The following is a 23,042-nucleotide window of genomic DNA, read 5'->3' as shown; positions in this document are numbered from 1 at the left end:
AATCAAGTTGCAGGAGTGAACCACCAAGAACTAATGTTACGTACAAAAATAATGCCAAAATGTGTACAAAATCTATGAGGTAGTTAACAAAAAATTATTTGCAGTATGCAAAATTAAATTTACAGATGGAGAAGCAAGAGCTGAATAAAATGATTGGTCAGCCTACCTGCCTGTTTATCTATGTAACTGCCTATCCTCGTTCACTGACAGCACATGAACTGAGTCTTCCATAAGACTACACAGATATATTGCTACAGAAATAGTGAGCTAGATGCACAACAATGGCAGAGAAAGTGCAGCCAAAATTTCCCAAACATGCTAGCTTAACGGCTGTAGGTACTAACAATAGCCATGTTGTCTATATTCATTGTGATAATATTAGGTATTTTCTTTAATGTGAATGAGACATGAAGATCCAGTTAGCAACTTGTCCTCCTGCAGTAGTCGGGCAGTGCGTGTTCATGTGTTTTGACGGAGAGGCTTTCAGGAAAGTCTGAAGGGTGAGAAGGAGGCATTTTTTCCATTTGATACTTTCAAAATCTTTCTTTGCTGGTTTCTCAAACTTTACCAACCTCAGCTTTAATGTAGTGGAGCAAAAAGTACAACACCTTCCTCTGAAATGTAGCAGTACAAACTACAAGTCAGGGCTGGGTACCAAATCTCAATACTTTTATGGCACCGACTGAATTCCTTCAATTCTATCGAGTTCTGAAAAACACCGCGCCATTTGGTACCAAATTTCGATATCTACAGAGTAAACGTCCTCAGTGTCAGTGAACAAATACGCACACGGCCTGCTTGTACCAAGAGGTTTGCTGTTTATTAGCTAGCCAGTGCAGCTAACCTGTTAGCTCATTGGCGAGTCTGTTCACCACATCGTCCCCGACACTTCCTCTCCTTAGCAATGGAGGGATGGATAACCTGGAGCTGAGGTGGAGAGTGTTTCTGTCTGCTAACATGGTGTTGCTTATAGGCTTGGAAAAGTAGACAAATACACAAGCTGACATGGTGGATGGTTGTCAGACCCAGGCTAGCTTCTCTTCTCAGGTCTCTGCTACTCTTTCCCTGTACCACAAATGACACCAGCACAGTCTTGTTTTTGGATTAGGCAGACCACTAATGTTCCTTTTGGAAGTTATTTAAATTTTTATAAATAACTGTTCACTACTGTACAGACATTCCATTATTTCTTTTAATTTTAGTCCAGGTTTCTACCTTGAGTAAAGTGCACAAAGTAACAGCTTCATCCTCTGAAGTGAGTAATTGTACCATTGAATGAGTAATTTTCTTTTTGTTAAAATGGATGTTTAAAAAAAAGGTACAGAAAAAAGTATTGTTCGAGCATTGAAGGTTTTGGTATGGGTACTCAAAATTTCTCTGTAATACCCAGTCTTATTACAAGTATCATAAGGTGGTATGGAAATTGAGTAAACATTTACTTTCCACCACAGAGGTGATGCAGCGGCATTCTGTCCACTTGTAAATATGCATATGATTCGTTGTCACCTTCATTTAAAAACATGTTGTGGAACATAAAAAACAGCGAGACAAACATAATCAACAGACATGAGAGAGAGAAAAAGAAGGGAAAAAACGTGATAGACAGAGAGAAAGGGAAAAAGGTCAACAGAGAAAAAGGCAAAGAGAAAGCAGAGAGCGAGTCAGCAGGAGTTTCACAGGAGCGAAGCCCGAGGCCGAGCCAGTGAGGTGTAAGTAGCTTTAGAATAAACATGAGCTCCATGTAAACAACAACCTGCCACTACAAGCATCGCTTACGCACCCACACAGACCTGCTGGTGTTCTGGATTCACTGATGTGTGTTTGTATGTGTGTGTACTGTATACTCAGGGTGTCCCTGGGGCTGAAGAGCCTTGCCTGTCATCCTCCCATCACTCCTTTCTCTACCCACTTACATCCATAAAGCCTGTCATGTTGATCAAGTAGCTACAGGCCCGCAGGCCTTTGTGACTGCCAAACTGTGCACATGTGAATATCTGACTGTATAATTGTAGTCTGATTTTCTATTCGTGTCTGTGATGTACAACAGACCGGCAGAGTATAAGTACTGCGAGAGACTACTGTGTGTCTGCGTCTCATTACCTCAGTCTGAGCTGACCTTCAGTATTCAAAGATGAAGAAGGAGGAACTTCTTTCTCCTCAAGAATCGTTCATAATGGACGGCTTTCACGTCCGCAGCAGAATGATGGACTTGCTAAGACTTTTGGGGAGTCCTAGTGACAGGGTGATTTTCAAAGTAACACACTTTATGCACAAGTCCAAATGCACACTTTCAGAGAACAGGGAGAGCATTATCACAATGCTGATCTCTCTGCATTGGCTGCATTAAGTTTAAATATAAAAGGTTAGTTATTACATATCAGGCATCATGTGGAGCGGCCCTTGAGGACATTTCCAAATTCTTGTGTCCATATAATAATCTAAGACGCTGCTCGGCTAACCAGCGTCTACTGGATTTTCTCAGGGCTCAAATTAAAATCTGTGTAAACAAAAAATGTAGTTTTTCTTCTAAACACATTATACATGTTAGAATTTAGCTGCTGAAAACGTGATAACACCGAGAACTATGTAGTGCTGTATTGTGAAGTTGACTGTTAAACTGTTGTTCACGATTTTGAGCTGTCAACCAGTTGATTTGTCTACAATGCACAGACCTGTACTGTGTTGCTCCTAAAACCTGAACAATATTGGGAAACACCATGTTTTAGTCGGCTATATTTAGACTTAGACCTCACTCAGAATAACCAAAAACAGTATGCTGTTAACATCACCTGTATCAAATTCAGAATACGGTCATATTGTGAATAACAGTGGAGGCAGTCACTCAGGAGTGACACTTCTACATCACTGATTCTCTTCATTTGCTTTTATTTTGAAGTACTTTGTAACTTTTGTTTAGAAAATGTTCATATGGTTAAATCTTTGTTTATTTACTTGAATGCAATTACACCATTATTTCATATTAGGTTCATACCTGTCCTTGTGTCCTTTGCTCTGTTTATAACAACTTAAATTGACTGCCCAGAGGTCTCCGTCAGCCCTGTTGCGAAGTTGAAAACTGTCAAGCATTTCTGTCTGACTCCAACCAGGTGTATGCTGGGATACGATTCTGAAAAGTGGGCAGAGAAAATGAATCAGTGATTGAATGAACTGGCATTCAATCAGTGTGCTCGATGTAATAAAAAATCTCTCTTTGAAATGTAATACTGTCAGCTTGAGATGCCAGCTGGTTCCTGTTCTAACCTAATGTGTCCATCGGCTGACGAGGAAGCTAAATGAAATATCATCCTGCAGACGGGCTTACATAAAAAAGTGAAACTGTGACAAAATAAAAAGACACCACCACCAACAACAACAACACGACAACATGAACTCCCCCGTCATCTCGTTTTAACATCACCTGCTTCTCTTAAACCTTTGCCATTCTACCCAAACTCTCCATGTGTCTGAAACACATAAACAACCTCACCGGTGTCCCCCATAACCCACCCTCCAGGACCCTGGGGCCCAATAAGCAGCCATCTGCAGACAACCTCTTCCCACCACGCTCCAGCAAACACAGCCAGGGAGTGTTTGGATGTGTGTGTGTGTGTGTGTGTTTGAGACAGAGAGGGAGGTGGATGTAGTTCAAGGGCACGAGTACTCCATCAAGCCCGAGTCCAGGGAATATCCACCAGCTTCCCCCTCCCCCGTGTGTGCACCAGGGAGCCACTGGAACCGGTCCTGAGTGCCTCCCTAAAAACACACACCTACAGCAGAGTGCATCTATTACAGCACAACAGCTCTACGCTCTTCAGTTTTGATTCTGACCCTCTGTAGCCTCAGCATGGCAGCCCCAGCCTTCCCGCCCGTGGCCCTGGCCAGCTCCCAGCTCTGGCGTGGGTGGTTGGGTGGGGCGGAGGGGGGATTTGGGGGCACTGAAGCTGTCCTCTGGTGATCCTGCAGCCCTGCCTGCTCATCCATCCTGGCCTGCCAGCCCACAGATCGATAGCTCTGCTCTCTTAATCAGGTCTCTGGTGACTGTGGGCGGATGAATGTGTGTATGTGTGTGTGTGTGTGGACAGGAGGTTGTGTTGGCTGGGGGTTGCACTTGTGTTTCTTTCCATCTTCACTTCTCTGGCTGTTCATCACGACTGTTTATCTCAACTGTATTTTAGTGCCTCCTTCTCTCTTCCCCCTTCAAATCCTTTGCATATCACTGGTTCAAAACCTTACACTCTGAGAAATAAAGGTTCTAACTGGAACCATACAGGGTTCTTCAGCCTGTCCTCATAGGAGAACCCATTTTGGGCTCTTCTAGTTCCACTTCAAGTTCCACTTGGAGCCCTTTCAGAGGGTTCTGCATAGAACTCAACACAAAGTGTTATACTGTACCTAAAACAAGCTGTGAAAGGTTTTCCACAAATCCACCTATGAGAGGTTCTACAGAGAACCTCTCTATGGTGTAATGATTTCGTCCAGAACCCTCTCTGGAGGTTCTATCCAGAACTTTTCCACCCTCTGGGTGCTAACAAGAAACCAATCCCTCTTTTTGGCCAAAAAGGGTTCTTAATAGAAACTTCAGTCTTACAAAGAAATCTTGACAGACACTTTCTTCAACGAAGGGTTTGTCAAAAGCAAGTGGTTCCAAAGGTTTTATCAGGAATCCATCAGGAGTTCTACTGTGAACCTCCTGGGTCAGGTTCAACAATCCTCAAAGAACTTTTTTTTTTCAAAAATTTTTTTTTGACAAAAATGGTTCTTCATGGAACCTTCAGTCTTACAAAAAAACCTTGATGAACTCTTTCTTCAACAAAGGGTTCTTCAGAAGCAGATGTTTCTGGGTAGGACCTCAGCTCTTCAGGAGGAACCTTATTTCTAAGAGTGTATGCTGACTTTTTTTCCCTACATCTTCCTCTCTGTCACCCCCTTTCCTCTTGTATCAGCTCTCTCTAGCCAGTTCTTGTTAAGGCTCCAATCTCTCTGACAGTCCTGCTTTTATATTTTTCCTCCTCTCTCTGCCTTTTCTTTCATCTCTTCACGCACTCTGGCAGCACGCCAGGGCTCATTCAAAAGGAGTCTCAAAAGTCAAGTTGGTCCCGGTGCCACTGCAATCTGTTTTGACTTGTGACGGAGACAGAAGAGGCAGCAGTATTGGAGGAATGGAGATGAGAGAGGATGAAGAGGTGAGAAGAGCGAGCGGAGCGAGAGGGTTAGTCAGATGGAGTGTGGGGCATCCAGCTGTGGTGTTGTGCCTTGCTAGAGAATCCGCCCTCAGGCTCTCATCACACCTGTGTAACCACAGCTGCACAGACACACACACACACACACACACACACACACACACACACACACACACACACACACACACACACACAGAACACATGTACCGACACTAGTTTATGTGAAAGTAGCAAACAAAATAACTCCAAAACACTTTTAATTCAAATTTTAGAAAACTTTTTAATTTTCCAGATAAACATTATCTGTTAGTTCAAGTGCATCAGTGTGTCTACAGTGCTAAGGAGCTAATATTAACAATGTTTTCTCACTGATCACAAAGTTCATCATGTCTCCTGCTCTACCGCACATTTTCTTTTGTTTTGTTTGGTGTGGGCGTAATTAACCATGATTCTTCATTTTGTTGAAACCACTCTATCCCCAAAACTTTCATTCTGTTTTCTCTAATCACATAATTTTTAGCAATAAAACATATGAATATACCAATAATACTACCCAAAGCACTCTTTACCATACCAAACTAGCTGTTCCTATCTCAAGCTCGTGTTTGTGACAGTGTGGGATGTTAAAATGAATGGCATCCTCCTTGGCTGAGCTGTAGCCTTTCGTCCATGAGTAGATGCACACTTCCTATTGTACAGTTATACGGTTGGTGAGTGTAGTTCAGTAGAAAGAAAACAGTTCCTACATGAAGCTGCTCACAATAAAGCCTGTAGATTATCCTCAGTAACCAGGCCATGGTTTCTGGAAAGAGATGTTGCTGTTGAGTTTTTTTGAATGTCTCTTTTGGCACTTTGGCACCACAAACTGATTGCCATCTAGTTCCATTATATTCGAGGGAAGGCAGATAACTGTATGGCAATATATCTGTAAAACCTAGCAACTCACACAGAAATAATCTAGATGGATAAACAGCACCACAGGTATTGAGTACAAATATGTATTCTTAATGTTGGAGTGAGCTGTCCCTTTAAGGAAAACTGAGTTCTGGACATTGACTCTGAAGTTACTACTATATCACATGTTTTGTCCCAGTTCTATACCACATACTACCTGCAATCTGTACTATATATAAATCTTTAGAGCACACTGTTTTTGGAGTTAGTATACAAACTGCAACAAAAGTTCCACAGTCAAATAAAATTCACAAAGAGAAAGATATGACACTTAGATTTTGTTTTCCGATTGCTGTCTCACTACCATCTGCCATTTATTTATATTCTGGTTGCAGCTGTGAGCAGCTCCACGATTTCCTTTGTACAGTTTATCATGGGACAGTAGTGTCCATGAAGAGCACACTCAGAAATCAAGTGTTTTTAGTGTGCATACCGGCTGTTTTGAGCATTCTTACTTTGGTGGTGTTTCTACTTTAAACCTGTTAAGAATTGATGCAGTATTAGGTTGCATACCAATTAACAGTTCTTGACAACTTCTTTCATATTGTATGTCTCTCACATCCATGTTGGTTTGTTTAAAGTTAGAGATGCACCATACTGGATTTTTTGTCAATGTCTGATTTGCTAATAATTTGGTATCATCATGTGTTTACATCTCATTTTGAACATCTGCCGATGTCAATATATGCACAGATTTTATTTCCACCTAATTGCAGAAAACATCAAGTCTTTCCTCTAGTGGAATTAACATATTATTATTCCTACTCTTATCCCACTGGCCCACTGGCAGATGCAGACATAAAATGCATTTTTCAAAATGTACACATTCACTGGGAAAAATAGGAAGACCACTACTGTTTTTTTCACTGGTGCCCGTTTTTCACAAATTCATCATAATGATCGAGATGATGGGTCTTAAGATGCGCAGTTAAATTTGTAGTGTTGAATGTATGATTTGGCTTTTCCTTGCAAGATCGACACTGAGCAATCATTGCAAATAGCAACCTTACTATCCATTTCAGACACTTCAGAAAACAACTACACAGCAGACAAACTCACACTGCGTGCACTGTCATCTTCTCAGACTGCCATATTGTCAGAAATGTTCATTTCAGGTCGATACCAATACTTCATTTTGAAGCCTTTATCAGCCAATACAGATAACATGCCAATATTATTGTACATCCCTATTAAAAGTTAAATTAAAGATTATCTAAAGTGCCATCAAAAATTGATGAAGAGATAAAACTCTAGCAGCACTTGTAGTATGTCGAAGAATTTTATTCTCAGAGCAATGAGCTCTGGCCTTTATCAGGGTCATCTTCACTGTCTCTAGAGTAGGAAGTCTAACAGAGAGAATATCAAGTTCACCACATTAAAGATTTTGTACCCACTTTAGCCCTTCATTAAAGACAATGCTCAGTTTTTAACTTTCTTTAGAGAACTCCCACCAATTGATCCAGATGTAGTCATGTGTACTTTAGATAGTAAGTCTTTATACACAAAAAATGACCACCAGCAAGGCTTAGACACAAACATTTTCTTAACACCAGACCAGTGAGGACACCCTCTACTGTTTTCCTAGTTAATTGGGCTTCCTTTGATTCTTAAGAGAAATGATTAATTTTTTTAGTTACATACCATACCTCCAGATCTCTGGCAATGCATTGGGCAGCAAAGCAGCCTGCTACATCAGATAATTTTCTTGACAAATTCAGTTGAAATCTGGGGACACGTTTTGTCCTCTTGATGGAGCTCTGCCTCATATTACATCAGAAAATTACTTATCAGTCACAGTAAGTGATAAACAATGCTTGGCCTAATTGTCAGTGAGCGAAAGAGAATTACCTCTGTGATGAAGTTACCTCAAAGGTTAAGTCATTTTCCATTACTTTGTATTTTCTCTGTGCACTTGTGTCTGTGACATTTGTTTGATCTAAGGACCAGATGGGGACAGCCTGGAAACTACACCTGCAGTTCTTTATGTAGTCCTACACATCGACGTGGTCCAATCATGGGAAGAAGTGTCGCAGGAGGTCCTTCTTGTTGACCTTGCCCATCTGATTCCTTGGCATCTCCTCCACCAGCAGCAGGCCTGTGGGGATGGTGTAGGGCGCCATGTGCTCCCTGCAATAAACACTGCTGTTAATACACTGAAGACTGTTTACTGCAGAGAGGAAGATAAACACAGACTCAACTCAGACAGGCATGCACAAGGACACACACACACACGCACACAACACCGATCAATGTGCACACATGGATGGCAATATGCACACGCACACATATGCAACAACAACAAAAAAGAAAACAAAAGCGGAAAAACAATTGCAAAACAAAGGCTAGCCCTGTGGCAGAGTAGTCAAGATAAGGAAAGAAATGTCCTTCATACACTCTGCAGCTCTCCTCCCTAATATCCACAATTCGCCTTCCAGACACAGACAATTCCCTTCGTACAAAACAATATAATCACTGTGAGATGAAATAAAAAAAACAAATAATAAAAGGAAAAACAGAAGGCTGGGATAATTAAAAGTGTTTTATTTTTTCCGTTCTGAGTGCATGGTTGTTACGTCAAGTCTTGAAGCCTGGAGCTTTTCTATTATCTTCTAACCTAGTTTGTTTGTTTGTTTGTTCGTGCCCAAGTGTGTGTGTATGTGTGTGTGTGTTCCTATGTGCCGCAAGTGAGCATAATGATTCATACCGCTGCCATCAAACACTCTTTTCAGCAGATGTCTCCGTCTCTCCATCTCTCTGACTCAGTGACTAAAGTGTGAGTGAGTATATGTGCATACATAGACTGTGTCTCTGTAATGGGGCTTGCTCGTGTCACCAATTTCTCCAGGGCAGTGTGTCTGTGTGTGCGTGAGAGGTGTGTATGTGTGTGAGTGTGGGGCGCAGAGGGTGTGATAGAGATTCAGACTGACAGCTGAAGCCAGGGCACTGAAGAGTGAGCATCCATCTACTTGTTTATGTCTCATTTTATCTCCCTCTCCCTCCCATACACCCTGGCCTCGGCAGTGGGCTGTGTGCTGGCACTGCCTGTCCGCTGGCACCACCCCTGGCTGCAAACACTGTGTGTAACTGTGTGTGTGTGTGTGTACACACAAGTGTGCGTTAACCTAGGTCACAGGCAGCAGTAGTAATCCACCATGCTGGACCAGCAGGCCACAGCAGTAGGATCTAACACCCCCACACCATATGGAGCCCACAGCCCTGACACACACTCACACACAGAAACACACAAAATACACTAACACAGAAGTTAGAGACGTGATGTGATTAAATGATAGCGTTTGGTAGTAGAAAGAAAGTGTGGAAGACAAAAAAACAGATGGTAGGAAAGTGAAGAAAAATGGACAAATGACTAATATTGTTCTTATACCAAAATTAGCGTGTATATGCAGCCATTTAATTGTGGGCAAAGAACCTTTTCTCATTTCCAGGAGACAAGTTTGTCTTTCTTTTTTTTTCTGATGTGAGTTGGAAAGCTGAAACTCAAGTCTATGCAGGAGAGCAGAGAGACATGATTTCAAAAGGCTCTGTGTGTTCAGCTGTTGGTGCTTTTGTGGCTTCTAACTGAATCTCTGTGGCTTGAAGTTTAGTTTCTCTCCTGTGTCGCTGTTATTTAGTTTACTGTTTCATATTCACTTTCAGCTGCTAGGATTCTAATACCGAGTTACTACTGATGAAAACCCAATGTTTCCTGATTTTGCTGCTTCATAATAAAAACCTTTCAATCACAAAATAATGGGGGACTTTAATTGCGAAGAAATTATAGGAAGTAAAATCCTCTTCAGATGCTCACTTCAGTAAATACACACCTTCAAGCACGTGCAAACTTGGCTGTGGTGGGTTGACACACCGAATCAAACAGAGTCAAACGAGGACCAGAAGAGTCAAAGAAGTAACAATGGAGACAGCAGGTCTTGCCTCTGCCAAGAAGGGGCAAAGTTAGTGTGCCCACCCAGGTTTTGTCTTAACATCACTGCTGATTAGAGCTGATAAATACCAGTGACTACTGCAGAGTCATTTGAACCGGTACTGAATCCCGATTGTACCCCTCCCCAGGACAAAAGCCAGATGTTAATGAGTGTTAGTGGGTTTTTTGGTCCAGTGTAAAAAGGGGCTTCAGATAAATTCAATGTAGAAGGTTAGAGAAAGAGGAAGAAAATTGTAGCTGCATGTCACCATCAACTGTCTGCTTTAGACAAAATAAACTCTACTGACACTTCAAAAGGGAAGAACAAAAAAAAAATGTGCACGTAGGTAAGACAAAGCCGTCCGTAACAATCATTTGTTCATTTCTTCCACATCTTCTTCTTTTTCATCTCCCGTCTTTCCTTCAGCTCCCCTCGTTAGTCCATCTCTGGCCTCTCTTTCTTTTCTCACATCCCTTCTTATTGATCTGAGGACTTCGGGGCCGGTCACTGGGGATGTGTGTGCTGCTGAACTGCTCGGAGAGCTGCAAAGGCTGCATTAGGAGCCTTCATTTGTTTACCACAGCACTGACAAAGAGCTTCTTCTTGAATCAAGGGAATAAGATTTAACCAAGACAGGGTCAGCACTCCTTTGCAATAATGGGATAAAGTGCTCATTTCTGTGTTTTGTTTTTTGTGAATTCAGGATGGTGGATTGGTTGTAAGTTATTTCACCTACCGCAAAAGTTTATAATACAATGAAAAATAATTTTACAACCCTGAAAATATATTATAGTTTTTATCATTTTTGTTTTGCTGTCCTGTCTACGAGGACATAAGAGTGTACTTTATTTTACTATGATGTCCTCCATTTGTGTTGATTTCTTTTGGCTGGATGATTATAAAAAAACTTCAGGGAACCCTTTTTCCGGTGGACTTTACTTGCCAAGCTTGGGTGAGAAAGCAGAAAAGTTTAAGACCAAGCTGTAAAAATAACCTGTAATTTTGTAATGAAATTAAATGTAATAAAATGTTTGAACACTGCAACTGTATTTTTGACGTCTCATAAACTTTATATTTAGTATTTTTTTTTTTAGCCACCTGCTGTGACTTCTTGTGTCATCCCTAAGATGGAAAATTTTATGCTATCCTCTGATCCTTACTGGAATTTGTCTTGCTTACCAGTTAAGTTTGCTTCTTTTTGCCAGACATGAATGAAGGGGTGGAGGGGCAGCATGGTGGTACAGTGCTGAGCACCATCACCTCAGATCTTCATCCTTCAAAAATGTCTTTCTTTGCAGAGGTCAATTTTCGATAAGATTTAGGGGTATCACATCATGGAATGACTTTCCCACCTGACAAAAAATTGTTCCTCTATAAAATGTTAGAAACAATGCTTAAAAAGCATTTCACTGCTGCTAGTAACTGATTTTCTACAAGTATAACTTTAACCGTTTTACTTATTGTGATATGTACTGTTACTATTGCTCAGGGGTTAAATATAGTATAACAATATTAACTAATAATGATACTTGGATTTTCTCCAGGTACCTTGCCCAGGTCTTCAATTCTGGCAGGGTCATACTCTGCCCCTTCTTCAGCTGCACCACAGCGGTGACCTTCTGACCCCAAGTGGCATCTGGGGCCCCAATCACAGCCACATCTGCAAGGTCAAAGTCACACAAAACATACATGACGTTAAGTTTTAGCTTATGAATTTTTTCATCTTGCAGTTTAATGTGTAAGTATTAAGACCCTGACACATTTTTTGTTGTGCTGGTTCTGTACTTCAGCACATTGGTTTTAAAATGGAACAATGACTGCGGTTTAAAGTGCTGACTCTTATCTTTAATTAGAGAGTGTTTACATGCACATTAGATGAACAGTGTCTTTTTCTACATAGTCTATTCATTTTAGGGGACAGTCAAGAACATCCCACTGATAAAACAACTCCTCCACTGTCTTGTCTGTATGTTTACGATCATTGTCCTACTGCATTGTCTTAAAATGAGGAATTATATATGGCATAAAAAGGGCTATCGTGTTTGATGCGAATGCCCCCAAATTCCTTGACACTTAAACCTGATAGATATTAAATCTATATCCAATGTGCTACAGAACACAGCCACAACATGACAAACACCTCCTTGTCCTTCCACTTACAGACTAAACCTGTACAGCACTCTTACCTATGATGTGTGGATGAGCCAATAGGTGACGCTCCACCTCGAGGGCACTGATCTTGTAGCCACCACTCTTGATGATGTCCACGCTGCTGCGGCCCATGATCCAATACACACCGTCTTTATAGACCACTGTGTCTCCTAAAACACATGTGCACACAAAGAGAGAAGCGGTACAAATGAAGTCATTAAGTCCCAATGAGTAATGGTGCTTTCCAGTTTAATCTTAGACCATCCTGTATGTTTTTTATGAAGACTGTATCATCTATGCTGAGTGTCATCTTCTTCTTATTGTTATTATCATTATTATTGTTGATCTATAACAGTGCATTATAAGTATCAAGCTGATCATATGTTTTCTATGTCAAACCTTATGCTGCATTCCAGGCCTTGGAACTGGAAAAATTTTGACCCCCTGTTAGAAAAAGTATAATGGAGCGCCGCACATAGTTGGAGTTCCTACTTGTGAACCCCAGATAAATCCATCTACCCTGACTTGAAGAGGAAGTAGCTGTCTGACGTCACACAACAATGGCAGGGCCCACTGAAGCCTAAAATAAAACTATCACATAGTAAAATGTGTTCTGCATCTAAATTCATGTCAAAATATGTCACCTATGTAACTTAGTGCCACAAATTAAAGTATTTAATGGTGTTTGTTACCTCACACATTATTTTTCCTCCTCTGTGTTGTTTATGCAAGGAGGATGCATTGCAGAGGGTTCAATTGTGTGTCAATGTGCCAGTGAAACTCAGCCATTTGTCAGGGTCAGCCATGTTTTTTTTTTGTTTACTTTTGGTTCACCTGGAACGCTTTGAGGTTGGAAGTTTAACTGGGTTCAACTTTATCGTGAACCCAGCAGAAGAGCCTCCAGTCATGCTGGCGGCTCTGTGAGGCTGTGCTTGGAACCAACTGTGCTTTGAGCTAAATGCTAATGTTGGCATGCTGATATGCTCCCGATAGCAATGGGATAAGCCACTTAGCATGGCTAAAAGAAAAGAGGAAATCTGTCAAAAAAAATACAATTTGAGGCTCAAACATGCTAGGTTTAACCACAATCAGCAACTTGTTTTGTTGTATTTTCTCTTAATTTTTTGTATTCTTTTTCACTACTTGAAGCATTTTCTGAGATGTACTTGAAATGTAATTTACTAGTACTGCTATGAATGATTTCTTCCAGGAGACAACACAGCAACCTAAAAATAGCATATCCAATTTTATGTAACATCCCTTTCACCTTTCTGACTAGATACAAGGAATGTAAAGTAAGTCCATTTGGATGAATATATTGTGTGTGAGAGAGAGACAGAGAGACAGAGAGAGAGAGAGAGAGAGAGAGAGAGAGAGAGAGAGAGAGAGAGAGAGAGAGAGAGAGAGCAGTGGATGGATAAGTGTTTAAGATCTCCCCACATCATCCTCCAGACACACACACACACACACACACACACACACACACACACACACACACACACGTTCGTAGGTGTCTGGGGGACAGGTGTGGGGGAGGATGAGTACAGTACGTGGGATGAGGGGCTCAGCTGGGCCTGGGGATGACGAGCAGAGGAAATGGGTCAGTATGGATGAGTAGAGAGATGGAGGGGGAGAAAAATGGACAGAGGAGGGAAGGAGCGTGAGGAGGAGAGAAGGAGGAACAGGAAGGTGTCCTTTTGGATTATTACAGGTGGTGTGTCCACAGCTGGGACCGAGGAGGGATTGGAAGTGTGTCTGCATGTGTGTGTGTGTGTGTGAGAGAGAGAGAGACACTATGATGAGGTTAAGCTGATACTGTAGTTAAGGTTGGTGGGTGGACTAAGAGGTCAGCAGAGGTCAGGGACAGCGACAGGGAACAGAGGACACAGAGGTCACTCTATCTGCACCATTACTAAAAATGTGGGGGTTTAATGATAATGATAATTGCGACATTCAGTCAGTCAACATTCTTAAATGTAACCATTTTTTACTCAGTAACACAAAAAGCAACTTCTGCACACAAGAATCTGTACATTTTAATTACAGGTGCAAGATTTTGGTTATAGACCTTCAGACATAGAAAACTATTTTTTGTCACACACAAACAATGACTTTAAAGTGAAAAAAGGGGTTTATATTTTTCTGCCAGAATTCAATACTTTGTGATTGGAGAAGTTAAGTTAAATTTAGTTAAATTAATTAATATATAAAATGTAGACACTACACATCACATTGATATAAGGTCTACACCATCTGACTAAATTCATTACACATCTTTTTCTTTCTTTTCTTTTTTATCTTGCACATTACAAATATTCTTATACGTGATACTGTGAAGACTTTATACATTCCTTCACAAAAACTGTACAACTCTTTCATTTGCATAACCCATTGTAAACATTTTTCTCTCTATATTTTTTTTCTTTATATTATTTCTATATATATTTTCTATATTTGCTTTCTCTATATATGGAGCACACTTTTGTATACCTATTTTTTTTCTATTTACAGTATAATGTTTATTGTTAAGCTCCAAATCACCTGATTGGTGAAACTCATTGCATGCATTCATGGTGTTCCCAGCCATCCCTGTATGCGTCCACTTGGAAGTATAATCCAGGCTTTAGAGGTACAGGTAAACAGATTTTGTTACATTTGGAGAAAGCCAAGCTAGCTGTTTCCCTCTTTCCTTTGTTCATACTTAATGCTAAGCTAAGCTAACTGTTTGCTAGTGATAGCTTCATATTGAACCAACAGATATGTGTGGTGTAAATCCTCTTATCTACAACTTGCCAATAAACTGTGCAAGTGTATTTTTCACATGTTAAATTATTACTTTATTTCTTAGAAGGGGTAGGATCGGACTGGGAGTTTGTGGAGTCTTTACCTCAGCATTTCTAAAATCTTGAGTACAGCCCTGCTCGGCACATTTCCACCGGGTTCAGCTGTGTGTGTTTGCTGACACTACAACAGTAAAAAGTCTAAACCTGAAATATGGAATCAATAAAAGAAAACAACTGGCCTGTCTCACCTGGAATCAACATGATGAAGCATTTTAGGTGAAGGATTTAATTTTGATGGTGGTCTGTTTTTACCGTCATCTTCCGTCTGTCCTCTGTTCCATCATTTAATCTCATTTGTTCTCCCTGTATCCCTCCATCCATCTTACATTTTTGTCCACTTTTTCCAGCCTCTTCTACAACTATGTTTTTTTCTTTTTTTTTTTTTGAGCTCCATCCATGCCCTCCATTTTTCCTTGCTACCTCTGGAGCATCTCTCATCACATCTCCTGTTTCCTTCTCTTCACCTATCTTCCCATCTCTTCTTCCCCCTCTTGCCTCTCCGCTTCAGCATCAATAGAGGGCCCATCTGTTCCCATACATCACGCACTTCATTTCAGTTTATTAGCTGGGATAAATCATAAATATTTCATTATACATCACGGGCGGCTGTCGCCTGCACACCGACAATTTATCACTGCTGCCCTCTCTGCCGGCTTGCCACGGCGGCTATAAGCTTTCCAGTCTATTAAACAAGATTGATACAGTGTGTAAATTTAGATATTGGGAATTTCTTCACAGACCACTGCTCCGCACTGATAGGCCAGGGTAACAGGGGAGGGGAGGGGAGGAGAGGGAAGATGGAGGGAGAGGGGGGAGGGAGCAGAGGGGGGATCGGAGGAGCTTGGGTTGGGTGTTAACACCACTAACAGAGTAGTTACAGTTTCCCTTTTTCTCCTCCTCCTATGGATGAAGAGGAAAAAAGAAAATAAAGTGCAGGAATAATTTGGTCACAGCCGTGTAGCTCTCATCTTATGCAAACAGATATGGAGAAAAAGAGCAGTGTACATGCACACTGATAATCTGTTAGTGTGTTCTGCACTCTTAGAAATAAAGGTGCCAACTGAAACCATGATGGGTTCTTCGCTCTGTCCCCAGAGGAGAACCCTCTTCGGTTCCTCATAAAACATTTTCTTAAGGTTCCACCTGAAACCCTTTCAAAAGTCTTTTTCACCAACATGGAACCGACCCCATTCAAGTTCATGCACCTAATGTTGAACTGTTCTGAGCATTTTCACCAAAAATAAACTGGTTCAGAACCTGAAAAGTTGGTTCCCAATCGGAACCAAGCAACGTCAGATTTTCCCTGGGAACCAAAGTGGGTGAGTCATGTTCTACAGGCTGTTGTGCATAGTGCAGCGCCCTCTGTTGACAACATCATTGATCGCAATGGTTCCGCCCAAAACGTTCAAGAGCTAGTTCAAGTTCAAGAACCAGAAAATATTTGGTGGAAAAGGGCCCACAGAGAGTTCAACATAGAACCCAACGTAAGGGGTTATACCTAGAACCAACTATGAAAGGTTTCACCCAGAACCCCAATGAGAGTTTCTACAGAGAACCTTTCTACGGTGACTCTTCCACCAAATTAGCTCTGGTTCTTGAACTAGTCACATCTAAGATTCTTAGAACCTGGTGCTATCTAGTGACCAACTCGCATTTCCACCAGTTTGAGTGACACCACTGTGATCGAGGATGTCATCAACAGGAGGTGTTGCTGTAGAATATGAAGCTCAAGTTGAAAACCAGTTTTAAGTCACAGAACCAATTCATTTTTGGTGGCAACACTCAGAACAGTTCAAAACCCTTTTGTATTCCAAGGGTCTCGTCTAAAATCCACCTTGGGGGTTCTATAGAGAACCCTTTAATATTTAAAGAGTTTTATCTAGAACCTAACAAGGGGGCTTTATCAAGAACCCCTCTATATTATGGTACAAAGAACCCAAACAAATTCTTGACAAAAGAGATTTCAACAGTCCTTGTAGAATTATTTCTTCCAAAAAGGTTTCTTTGAATGCTAATGGTTCTAAATGGAACCCTTTGTCTTACAAAGAACACTTGTCAAAGCCTGTCTTTAAAAAGGAAAAGGTTCTAGGTAGACCCTCAGCCTTTAGGAACCCTTACTTCAAAGAGTGCGTGTAAGTACAAAAAATACCAATAAATTAATCTAAATGCCTGCAAATGTTTAAGTGTTCAGGAAGGAAACTGCATAATGAGGCAATGTTTGACAAAGAGGTTGAAAAGAAACGCTCAGACAACATACTCAAAGTGAGTTTGAAGTACTTGTACAGGACTCTTTGACCTTGTCTCTTTGAGAAGAAGGAAATAACGAGGGATAGAACAGCATGTTTGCAGAGAGGCACAAGTGGGAATAGTGATTGGAGAACACAGACTGATAAAAGAGGAAAGAAGGGCGGGAGAGAGATCGTAGGGAACTGTGTTACTAGGACACACACACACATACATACTGTATGTACACACACACACACACACACACACACACACACACACACATACACACACAGCACATACACGCAGACATGCACGCACACAAACACTACTTCAGGCATCAGAGACTCTCTGCCATTATGTGTTATGGCGTCGGAGGCAGATATGGCCGAATGGCTTTCTTAATTAAAACGATAAGAAGCCTAATTGCACTGGGCTTTCATCTCATTCTGAGGCATTAAAGAAAGTGAAGGCACACAGTGTGGAAAAAAAAGAAATAAAAACAGATCAAGACTTTAACTGAAGGATGGAGGGCAGAGAAAACTTCCATAATGTTTCTCAGAAAACCAGAAAATGACATTAGTTGGGCTGTGCAGAAAACTTCATTCTGCTACAGCGTAATTGAAATTTCAGACAATCAACACAAAATTATTTTTAAGCCATTAATTATCATTTTCTTAACAGGGGACAAACAACATTGTGCGGAGAAGTGTGCTATCAACGGTTTTTAAAATTCCAGCAAGAGCAATTTTACAGATTAATACAAAATTGCCTTAAGAGGAATTTTCTGCTGGAGTGTGACATTTTAACATTTTCACAGAACTCTGATGATTGGACTTCATTCCTGCTGTCATGTTTCTGATTGCTCAAAGACGTCTGCATTGATGTAATTCTTGACAGTTTCCATGGCAAACCAAGCATATTACAATGAACAAGCTATATAGAGGGAAAAGGGGAGAAATATGAATTGTCTGCAGCAACAGGGGAGCCACCAGCTGTAAAGGTAACTCAGAAAATGTAAATGTTAAGAAAATTATAAAATATGTTTCCTCCATACACCAGAAAACAGCCATATAATATTTTACTGTAATTGGAAGGTAATGTAATGTACAGAATTCCTGAAGACAAAAGACATGCTAATGTATGCAAATACTGATATACTTGATCATGCAAAGTCTATTTAAAGCAACTATGAGGACTTTTCAACTGGTTATGAAACAGTTTAATACTGATGAGACTATCAATGGGATATTTCTGTATAGTCTTAATGCCTACCACTGAATCAGACAAAGTTACAGAATAATATGTTAGCCAGCAAAAAAGCAGCATGAGGGGATTTTTATTCAAGATAATTTTATTTTTGATGTTATATTTTCTGATTATCATTGTAGAAACACTACCACTTTGGTCCAGGTTGGAACTTAAATTTATGCCAAAGGAGGCAGGTAAGATCCTCCTGGCTGCATCAGGCTGTGGGCTCTTTACCCATCAAACAAACTGTTTGCCTCTCTCCCTGAGCACCCACTCAACAAACACTCAGAGCTGGCAGGGAAGCGGCACAGGGGCTCCACAGCGATGGTGCCATTTATGCTACCTCGGGAAATGTGAACTATGATTTGACAAGATTCAAAATTAACTCTGGGGTGTTTTCGGTGCTTCTCCCAAAATCACTAATTGCTGTCATTAATGTCCTGTGCTCTTAAAGGGATGATTTGGATTTTTTTGAAGTGGGGTTGCATGAGCTACTTATCCACCGTCAGTGTTTTATCTACAGTAGATGGTGGTTGGCATGCACCCCGTTTGGAGAAGCAGCAGGAGTACCGCTGTAAGAATCTAAGTAATATACTGTTGTGGACAGGGTCAGCAGGATAACATATTTTAGCATTGTAAAAGAGGCCTAATGAAAAGTATATGCTATTTTTTTACCACTTTACCTTGCTGTCAGACAGCCTTTTCTGACATGAAACCACCATTAAATAAGCCAAATATCGCTTTGCTATTGGTTAGTTATTTAGTTAGTTGGTTTAGTTAGTTGCTATTGGTTAGTTAGTTATTTTAAATGTGGGAATATTTTAGAGAGAGATGAAACAGTATGCTTCTCTGTAAGTTCTGCAAACTGGAAATGGTTTTTCACTGCTGTACATATATATGTTAGGATTATTTTCTTCATCACCCCCATGTTAAAAGTAATTATTGCACCTCTGCTGTTAATATAATATTACACCATGTGTCATCTAAGATTTTTATTCAGCTGTTCCCGATTTTCTGTTTATTCTATTGACCATGTATGAGTGAGAATATGGCTTAAACTAACGTTACAGACTATTGTTACAGTCTGTGACTATTGTCTGTAACCCATTTAAAATACTCACCCCACACTGAAGCAAAAAATACGTTTGCCAGTTATTATCTTAACTGCCAATGACTCCAGGTCCAGTTCAGGAAAAGGGTTGACACTGTGATAAAATTATTATGTGGCACAGCAATCCAGCTGAATCTAAGGTGCACTATTTTTCTCGTCTGACAAATAAACTCTAAGAAACAGGGTGGATATTGGACTTATTTTCATGTGCTTTTTTAGGATTCTGATTGAATAAAATATTGAAATATTAATGAGAGAGAGAGATTTTTGATACTTATATTAGGTGAATTAGTTATTATATTAATCAAGTAATTTAAAAAATCTTTTGAATAATCAATAACAATAATCTTTAGATTAATGATTTAAAAAGTAATTGTTTGTAATTGATGTGTCCCTATTTCTGACGGATGCACACATGTGCCTTGGTAAACATTTAACTGTAGAGGCCTTAGTCCAAACAACTATTCAGAAACTTACAGGCACACACAGTCTAGACATGTTGCTTTGCTTACACAAAAAGTGTGTGAAAGAAAAGGGCAGAGTGTGACATATGACAAAGGCCAACATCACAAAAACACTTCAGCCTGTCTGCCACTAGCGTTACAGCTTGAGGTGTCAGGGAGGCAGAGAGGCAACTCAAAATGCACAAAAACAGTTTTTGTGGAGGTGACAGAAGTCATCTATTAGTTTGTCAGAGCCTTCCAGCCACATAACAGATTTCTGCTGTTTCTGAAACTGACAGAAATAACTGTTACATGAGTGTTCGTAATTGAATGCGATTTGAATCTGACCTTGATCTAAGTACCATGCACTTGTTTTTGTGTGCACACCCCACTCAACCCTGGAGATATGACTGGTGTGTAGCCCCCTGTAAAGTGCACTTTGAGTGATAAAATGAAAACATGTCCACATTCAAATTAGTTTATCATTCTGGCTTTGAGTTACTGAACACTCAAACTTAAAAAAGGAAGAAACACACTTTCATCCAGGTTAGAGTGCGGCTAAAAATCTATAAAAATACACCTCTCACTCTGAAACCAACATGTTTATGTCTGCCATCATTACAGTATTAAGAAATCTACATTGCCAATGAATGTAAATTACTAGGACATCAAAAAGATCAAAACTATTCAGTCATAAATTACTTAAAAAATTAAGTTTAAGCTATTAATCCAAACCATAAATCCAGTCACCTGGCTCTCCTCATGTAGTCAACAGTGGTGGAATGTAATTAAGTACATTTACTCAAATACTATACTTAAGTACAAATTTGAGAAATTGTAATTTACTTATTTTTCATGCCAGTTTCTACTTCTACTCCACTATAATTCAGAGGAAAATATTGTACTTCTTCCTCCACTACAATTATTTGATAGCTTTTGATAGCTTTAGTTACTTCAGAATTTTTTTTTTTCTGAAACAATTAGCTGATTATTGATTGACAAATTTGACAACATTGACAAGAACTGTTTTGCAATAATTTCAATAATGGGTTTGGAGTATTAGCTGGGAAAAAAAAACGTTATGAAAGTGTCACTATTTTGCAAACCAAAGAACAGTAAAATACTGCTTTTACTCATCAGGACTAATAATTATCTAATGGCATATTATATACTAACACACTCCCAGGGGTTATTTTTCTGCCTTGAGTACTTTTATTTAAGAAGGTTTCCTGATTATATTTCAATGCAGGATTATTCCATTTTAATTTTTATTTAATTCAATTTTATTTGTATAGAAAGAAATCATAACAGTTAACTCAGGGGACTTTTCACACAGAGCAGGTCTAGACTTTACTTTTTATAAAATTATTTACAGAGACCTAAGCGAACAGTGGCGAGGAGTATTTTTACAGCGTGGTAATGCTAATTTTACATGAAGGACCTCAGTACTTCCTCCACCACTGTTAGTCAACATGGTGTAAATGTGACATCTACACATCTTTAAGTTGCCTCTCTTTGACCTGCTACTATATATGCTGTCTTCAGAACAATCACCACTGAACCCAGAAAACTGCCTTGATCTGTCCAGTTACTGTTCTTGTGGCGGTTGCAGTAGTTGTTTAGAATATAGCTGTAATTTTAATTTTTGAGTGAGTGCAGCCGAGCTACACTGTAGTCCTCTGTACACAGATGCGTGTGTGGTTGCCACACTGGAAAAGTCAAGATCCGATAGTAAACAGAGCACTGACAAATGCAGATTTCATTAAAAAAAAAAAGTGACTTTAATTTGCGTAATTCTGTACTACTTTTCATGAAATATGGTATGTTATAAACATGAGCTCTAATCAGCTCCATGCCCAGTTTTTCTGAGTCTCTCCAAAAAATGTATTGTATGTGTCAACGTCTAAATTGAAAAAATGCAAATGCAGTCTTTACATTTCTATATCTGTGCCTCTGTACACCATCCCTGGAGACACTGAGACATGGCAATACAAACTTTTTAAAACCCATTGAACAGTTTCAAAAATTACCTACTATCAAACTCAAAAGTTTGTTTTGAGTTTTATTTATGCATGTCTCTCTACTAGGATCACTGAAGTGTTTAAAGTGAGCCTGATGAGGAGATGCTTCTCCTCTGCAAGAAGCTACAAGTGGAGTCACAGTCTTTCACCACATTCAGCACTAACCTCAACACTCACACTGCGGTTTAACCCGCCGAGTGCCCTCCATCACTGCGGAGAGGAGAGCCTTATCGGTACAAAGATGAGAGAGGTCTAAATGTGAGTCGTGCCTCTTCTCAGAGTGACTGTAAACACTTAGCATATATGAATATTAATGTTTCACATTAAAGGCCCGATGACGAGATGGAGGAGTTAATGAGGATAAATAACAGACAGCCAGGCAGTGAAATCTCAGCTCTGACGTTATTTATCATCCTTAACTTTTGTCACAGCTCCTTTTTTGAGTAATTAATATCGTACAAGAAAGCTCTTTGCACTTGGATGAGTGATCTAATTTGTTTAATATAATGCAATTAAAGAAGCTTGAATTGCTTTATGTTAATGTTACTGATTATATTCCTCGCTGGGCTGCCTCTCCACCAGCAGATAACAAGCTGAACTTGAGGATTGATGTCTGTCTCAGATCTGCCATGTTCATCAAGCAAACTACTTAACCGCAGTTTACATGCTCCTTCTCTGCACTGAAAATCTGATAGTCAACCAGGATACACTGCCTCCAGAAAACAGCGGTCGATTTGCCTGAACACTGAGCAAACCAAAAACTAAGACTAGTTGTGTTCTTTTCTACTTTTAACAAGTATCTCTTGTCTCTTTGCTTCTCACTGGAAAAAAAATCTTTCAATTTCAGCCATATTCTCCGACTTCCATTCAATATTCTTTATTGCCATCCATTTAATAACATTGCAACTGAATGAAGAGAATAAATTAGTTTCATTTGGCTAA

The 23,042-nt window shown here is 40.0% G+C and overlaps 1 protein-coding gene across 2 annotated transcripts in view; it reads right to left on the bottom strand.

Moving 5' to 3' along the window:
- Positions 1-2,846: 2,846 nt before the first annotated feature.
- Positions 2,847-23,042, bottom strand: part of acsf3 (acyl-CoA synthetase family member 3) — a 48,487-nt gene continuing 28,291 nt past the window's right edge. The window contains exons 8-11 of one of the 2 annotated variants that reach the window (XM_084715862.1): positions 12,244-12,378; positions 11,606-11,717; positions 8,106-8,261; positions 2,847-3,127 (exon numbers count right to left, since the gene is read on the bottom strand). In XM_084715862.1, coding sequence (XP_084571988.1) covers positions 8,147-8,261; positions 11,606-11,717; positions 12,244-12,378 — 362 coding nt within the window. In that variant the 3' untranslated portion in view covers positions 2,847-3,127; positions 8,106-8,146. Of the gene's footprint in view, positions 3,128-7,400; positions 8,262-11,605; positions 11,718-12,243; positions 12,379-23,042 lie in introns of those variants that run through there. The other variant, XM_084715853.1, reaches the window with a different exon arrangement.

This window comes from Lutjanus erythropterus, chromosome 1, assembly GCF_056507025.1.
Source record: "Lutjanus erythropterus isolate fLutEry1 chromosome 1, fLutEry1.hap2, whole genome shotgun sequence".
Lineage (NCBI taxonomy): Eukaryota > Metazoa > Chordata > Actinopteri > Lutjaniformes > Lutjanidae > Lutjanus > Lutjanus erythropterus.
The sequence above is the reverse complement of the archived record's forward strand: the minus strand, read 5'-3'. Positions and strand labels throughout refer to the sequence as shown.